The sequence below is a fragment of the Priapulus caudatus genome, unplaced genomic scaffold, assembly GCF_000485595.1.
Source record: "Priapulus caudatus unplaced genomic scaffold, Priapulus_caudatus-5.0.1 Scaffold854, whole genome shotgun sequence".
NCBI lineage: Eukaryota > Metazoa > Priapulida > Priapulimorpha > Priapulimorphida > Priapulidae > Priapulus > Priapulus caudatus.
In genome coordinates, this window is record NW_014577915.1 from 16,444 (window position 1) to 22,912 (window position 6,469).

At 39.9% G+C, this 6,469-nt stretch overlaps 1 protein-coding gene and 1 non-coding gene across 3 annotated transcripts in view; one reads left to right on the top strand and one right to left on the bottom strand.

The window, feature by feature from the left end:
* Positions 1 to 487: 487 nt before the first annotated feature.
* LOC106814011 (GTP-binding protein 2-like) overlaps positions 488 to 6,469 on the bottom strand; it is a 21,589-nt gene continuing 15,607 nt past the window's right edge. Inside the window, exons 10-13 of one of the 2 annotated variants that reach the window (XM_014818266.1) lie at positions 2,908 to 3,079; positions 2,178 to 2,339; positions 1,373 to 1,565; positions 488 to 1,333 (exon numbers count right to left, since the gene is read on the bottom strand). In XM_014818266.1, coding sequence (XP_014673752.1) covers positions 1,185 to 1,333; positions 1,373 to 1,565; positions 2,178 to 2,339; positions 2,908 to 3,079 — 676 coding nt within the window. In that variant the 3' untranslated portion in view covers positions 488 to 1,184. Of the gene's footprint in view, positions 1,566 to 2,177; positions 2,340 to 2,907; positions 3,080 to 6,469 lie in introns of both variants that reach the window. The other variant, XM_014818265.1, reaches the window with a different exon arrangement.
* Positions 4,123 to 4,194, top strand: Trnad-guc. The gene has a single exon. It is a non-coding gene; the product is annotated as a tRNA-Asp (tRNA).

Below are 6,469 nucleotides of genomic sequence, written 5' to 3' on the forward strand. Positions count from 1 at the left end.
TTTTAACCGGACTTAGCACCAACTAAGTACGGTACCAGCTAAGCCGTGTATACGTGTGAACGCAGCTACTCAGGGTTGCATATATATCAGGAGTAGATATAATATATCCCTCCTGATACTCCTGGTACTCCTGATATATATATTACACTAGGTATATCTATTCGTGAATTTAAAATTGCTAAATAACCGCACTAAGAGTGCAAACTAGTCTAACTAACCTGTGTACTACAAAACGAGAACGCTGAACTATATAGGATATATGTACAATACAGTACATATGAATCATTATCACCTCTAAAATCTATAAAACCACGTTCAATCTACAAATCACATACTTTATAGTTTGGGTACGGTAAAATATTCCTTATTATGTAATGCAATAAATGCATACAATAATACTATCCATAATAACTTGGAAATAATACTTTAAACTAATAAAACCACATGACGAAAACACGTGTGAAATAATTATACGTACAGAAAAGCATTCATTTAAAATCGAATATATTGTGTTAAAGTTGTTGTAGAAGGAATTCAAAAGTAAATAAACAGTTGGCATTTTACATTTACATTGAAATTTCTTTTATCTAGCCTCTGAACATTGAATAACACAGACGATAACTTTTCCTCGGAATTCTGCCCAACGAACCAGTCTAGTGCGACATGCAACTAGTGCGCTTTATGAGATCACCCGCACAAAAACTCGAACACTTAAATGAGCAAAAAAGTAAATACATGTTTCTAGAGAAGAAGGGAGGTGGAGAAAGGGGTAGAGGTGGAATAAGGGACAATAGAGAGAGAGAGAAAGTAAGACAGAGTGAAGGAGAAAGAAAAAGAGAGGAGTGGAGGGAAAGAGGAAGAGAGAGTGATGGAGGGGGAGAGAGATATCAGGAGAAAAACCAATTGTTTGAACAAAGCCTTGACAACATTCTCCAAGTCTTCCAAGTCCAACTGTAAAATTTTCACACATAAAAACAATTCCAAACATAATAAAACAAGTGGAGATACATCTAGCTTTCTACGGAGGACTATTATTTTCAATATCTGGTATCTATAACAAACATCTATAGTGTCTCCTCTACCGGCCTGAGTATTCTCCATTGCTGTGTCTTTTATTTATTAACCTAACCATTAATTTGATTCTATTTGACCCGGTAGTTACTTGGCATGGTGCCAGGTTATGCCTAGCCGAGTCTAGTTTGCGTTTTGTCTATCGACTCAACTTCGTCAACTTGAGTTTTCAATTTGCCGACACCTGGCCCGAACTTGCCGATGAAGGTTTTCAACTTGCCCACTTCCGCTCCGACTTTCCTGACCTCCGACCTTCCCGCGCCTGCCAACCCAGCTCGGGCGACCTCTGGTTTCGGCTCGCCGACACCAGCGCCACCTGCGTCGCTGACCGCCGACGCCGACTTGGTCACAGAAGATTCGCAGACCTTGCATATTTTGCCGATGCCCTTGTTTCGGCCGTCGCGGAATACGAGGCAGCTGCCCACCTGCAGGTACTCTGGCTGTCGCATGAAGCGAAAGCGCACCGTCGCACGCTCGTTAGTGTGCAGCAGCTCCTGCAGCAGAGAGAGAGAGAAAGAGAGCCGTGACCCACCGCGTCAACTACAACATACTCATTCTACATTCCGGGGGGGGGGGCGTTGTAGGAGACATCGCACAAATGGTGAGCCTAGAATGACAATACTTTTGAAGTGAATTGTTCAGGGAAGCTTCGTGTAAAAAGTAATGACATTTTAGACATATGACAGTCAACTATTTACGATGTTTCTCACAATGGGTTCAAGTCCAGGCACGTTAGCAACGATATACCTACTATTCTACCCAAAGACATTTCATCTCGCAATGTTTGGAATTTAATGCAAATTCGCCCGACTTTTACAAACCAGTATCATGTTCGAATGTACGATTTCCAAGATACAAGAAAATAACCTGTGCAACGTTTTTTGACTTCGTAGACCGTTGTAGATGTTGTTATAGAATAGTGGGACCAGTCACCCTGCTACTCTGACACCTCATCATGATACATGCTGAGCAACACACACGGACAGTGATATTCAACAGAACGTTAATTAACTAAATCCTAATTAAGATCAACCTAATCCTGATTCAGAAACCAGTTTACCATGCACTTTTACGTAATGTATTGAAGTATACTTTAATCCGCTCACCTTGTCCATACTGCTGATGACTGCCGTCTGACGAACATTTCCACAGTAGACTGTCGCCTGCGAGTTCTTGCTGATTGCAGTAAAGTGATAGAGGATGTAAACCTCTGCATCAAACTCCCAACAGGAGGAGGGTGACAGACTAGGACTGACTAGAACCATGCCCTGCAGCAAACGTTTGACGTCCTTCAATCATCTCATGAACCCAAACTCTTTCTTTATTATTTAATATAAATGTATATATATATAATTAATATAAATGTAACATTACATAAAGTAACATTATTTATAGTTTTTAAATATTTATCTATTTTTTAAATATATATTAATTTGATAGTTTTCGATATTATAGACTAATATTAAAATAAGCTTAATGGTGACTCATATAAAAGAGCTCAATTACATGTACGAAACGGCAGACTAACCCACGTGCAAATGACTATTAATCTTTATATAGGTATAGAATAGAAATGACTAGTGCATTCAAAATTATTAATTCAAATATCACATCTCTTTCAATATGAAAAAGATGTCAAAATATATATTGTACGAATATTTTACTCATAAATAGTTGTCGTTCGACCTTACTTTCCACAATATAAATATTCTGCTCATAACTAGATGCATCTAAAACTTTGCCATATAAATATGCCATTAATCATTAAATTTCACTCCCCCCCCCGGCATAAATATGTATCACTCGTAGATAAATGTCGAGACTCTGCGATCTTACCTTGCGGGTGACGATGTTGTCGCTGTCGGCTAGAGCGAGTGTCGCAGCCTGTCCCGCACGCACCACCCTACACGGAGCCCTATTCCTGTGCAGGGATCGCACCTGTACCAGCTCAAACTCTCCGGCGTCTGTGGGTCCCAGTAACAGCTTACTGCCCTCACACACTACACCCCTGTGACAACAGAATACATATACTCACGTAACACCGAATATCGATAGTTTGGATTCTTGATTGTGATCACGCAAATCAAAAAAAAATATGCATAGGTGGGCAATATGTGAAGTGTGTTATAGCTTAGACACTATAGTCTCAATTGATGCCGTAGTAAAAATTACGGTACACGCAGAAATTTAAAATGCACATGAGTTTAGGACTATAGATAATATTATATATTATATATATATATATAATAGGGGTAGAAATTAGCTTTTGAACAAGGCAGTCCAACGGACTCTCTGCCCTCAAAAAGATGGAGTCCGCGACTAAAGGAGAGTCCGCAGTCTGAAGTTCAAAACTAAAGATATTTAGAATATTAATAAAAAACGTATGTGTTTATTTTGAAGATTTATGCGGTTGCACGTCTGCCAAATTTTCTTTGGACATTTGCTGAAGAAATACGGTAATTTCGCGTGGAAATAATAAAGAGGCCGTGCTCTGGAACGAACTAATTATTATAGTAACTATTAGTAACTATTAGTATAGCAGAATTGGAGTCACACGGACTCCTCCATATGTCAAATCAGGGAGTCCGTCTGTAAATCAGGGAGTATTTGACTCCGGACTCGCGTTAATTTTGCACCCTGTATAACAAATAAATTAATATATATATATATATATATATATATATATGATATAAATACAATAACGTAGCATTTATTTTTTACGCTCGTTTTCTGGTATTGATTCTTGGACGGGGTGCATGGACCGGATGCCCTCCCCTGAATCTGCCATTTTCGTATAAGAATTACATATATAGTTTTACTTTTATTGTGGCATACATCGACCGTGTGTGTTGGTGGGTGTTTCCCCCGTTACGCATTTCTGGATCCACTCACCCCTGTGGTTAGTACAATATCACGCGAAAACTCGTTCCACTACGTATACGAAGCATAAGGCCTATACACTTACTGAAGACCTCGCCAGAACTACACAGATCTGTGTGGTAATAAGATATCTAAAATCAGACCACGCAGAGTACAATAGTATATGTACATTCCTCGATAGTATAGTGGTTAGTATCCCCGCCTGTCACGCGGGAGACCGGGGTTCAATTCCCCGTCGGGGAGAACATGTTTTCCTTTTGCGGTCTTTAAGAGGCATTAGTAGAAACTTAGAAACTAGTGTGAGCCCAGCAGCCCGCTGAATGGTAGGTCTCAATAGGCAGGCGTTAACCGTCTTTCTTGTGCAGATTACCCGCAACATTCAGTCAGTGAACACACCTACAAAGCAAAACCTTTGGCTCCATGCACAGATTGCGCAAAGCACCCTACAAAAATGTGCAATTTTCTAGTTCACACTGCAATAAAATCGTAATTCACAGTCCTTTGAAATTTTTCTTTTAATCTGGTATTATTCGGTTTCCAGATAAATAAAAGTGTCAATGACACTGTAGCTCACCACAAAAAAGGACACAAATGAGTGAGTGAGAAGAATCATCGACGTACATTATAGAAACAAAGAGCATATATGGGAGAACTCCCATTATATACTCTTGATAATTATGTGTAATTTTTTATGTGAAAATAAATGTTTTAGATGTGAAAGTCTGAGATGTGGGCGAGTGATGGCGTTACACAGAAATGATCGCCATTTAACGTTTTTATAATATTCAGATTTAGGCACTGCCTAAAAGCGGAGCTCCCGATGTGTAACGTGTAAGATTGAGAGGATACGCTTATTCCACATAGCTGTTATATACCACGTGACAATGGTGTTTCCCTGCCCATAACACAACTTTTGTCAAAGGTTAATTGGTTGCATGGAAGTGTTTACTTCGTATGAGTTTTTCTAGGCGGTAGCACACGGTTGCCATCTGTATATCGCAATAATAATTTATAAACCAAAATGAATCACAATTTGTGACGGTAGATGGCGCTGTACCCGCTTTGATGTTTCTTAGCGATGGCGTTCGAAATAAATAGGTTATGCTGCGTTCCGACATGTTTTGTAAAACTTTACTCTAATATAGACGTTTTATCGGCAGGGTGGAGAGGAAATACCAATTTTGCATTAAAGATATTGTCAATGAAATCTTGTAAAACGAACCAGACGAGTGTGACACCACAGACTGTTATCTGCGTGTCTATAACATAATATGCTATATAATTGCCAAAACCTACCTAATTTGCAGAATTTTTTTTTAAATATCAAAACCCCTGGCCCTTATTTATTCACATACCAAAAAAGAGCAAAATCCGTTGAACCTGAACTGACTAATGGCAATTCCCATTTTTGCCAAAAAATTGCCGTGGCTCGAAAGTACGTCGACTGGCGTGCTCCAAAATAAGACGTTCAAATTGGGAGTATAGCAGTAACAACTAAACCCAATTTCAAACATGTGGGTGAAACGGTTACTGAGTTATCGTTGACCGTAGCCAAATATTGACGGAAGGACGGATGGACGGACGGACGTACGACGGACGACGACCCATGGCAATAGCTCATCTGGACGATGTCAAGGTGAGCTAATAAAATGGACCAATCCTGCGTTCCGAAAAGAACCGTTTCCCCCTCCATCAGCATTCAGAGTGCACGCTATAGATATCTTTTCGCCCTCTTTTACATCCCCATCCATTTTCCCCTTCTCCAGCACCTCCGCCCTCTCCAATTCCTATTCCCCGACTCAACACTTTCATTGTTGATAATATCAGATTCGTTATCGTAATTTAGTGTTTATTCACTCCTGATAATATTTTATTATGATTTTGCGACAATGGCCAAATCTCTTTTATAATTTCTTCGATTTTTTCTTATAAGAATTACATAGTTTTGCTTTTATTGTGGCATACATCGACCGTGTGTGTTGGTGGGTGTTTCCCCCGTTACGCATTTCTGGATCCACTCACCCCTGTGGCCTACACGCGAAAAACTCGTTCCACTACGTATACGAAGCATAGGGCCTACACTTACTGAAGACCTCGCCAGAAAGCGCCAAGAGAATACACAGATCTGTGTGGTCAAATAAGATATCTAAAATCAGACGTCTACGCAGAGTAACATAACCTATGTACAAGTTCCTGATAGTAAGGGTTTAGTAAATGCCCCGCCTGTCACGCGGAGACCGCGGGGTTCAATTTCGCGTCGGGGAGAACATGTTTTTAGCTTTTACGATAGTGGTGACATATGACCAGGTACAGTTTGAAATTAAGGTCTAAACCTGAGAAAAGCAGTATATAGTACGCTCGTGTCTACGATTGATTAGTTGCGGACATAGAACAACATTCGTTATGTAAAATTCTGTAACGTGAATCACTTTGTCCCACTAGACACTCCTCTATATAATTGGCGATGCAAGTCCAAGGGGTAGAAGAAACCGCCTCACCGCTTCACTGTCTCCTACGC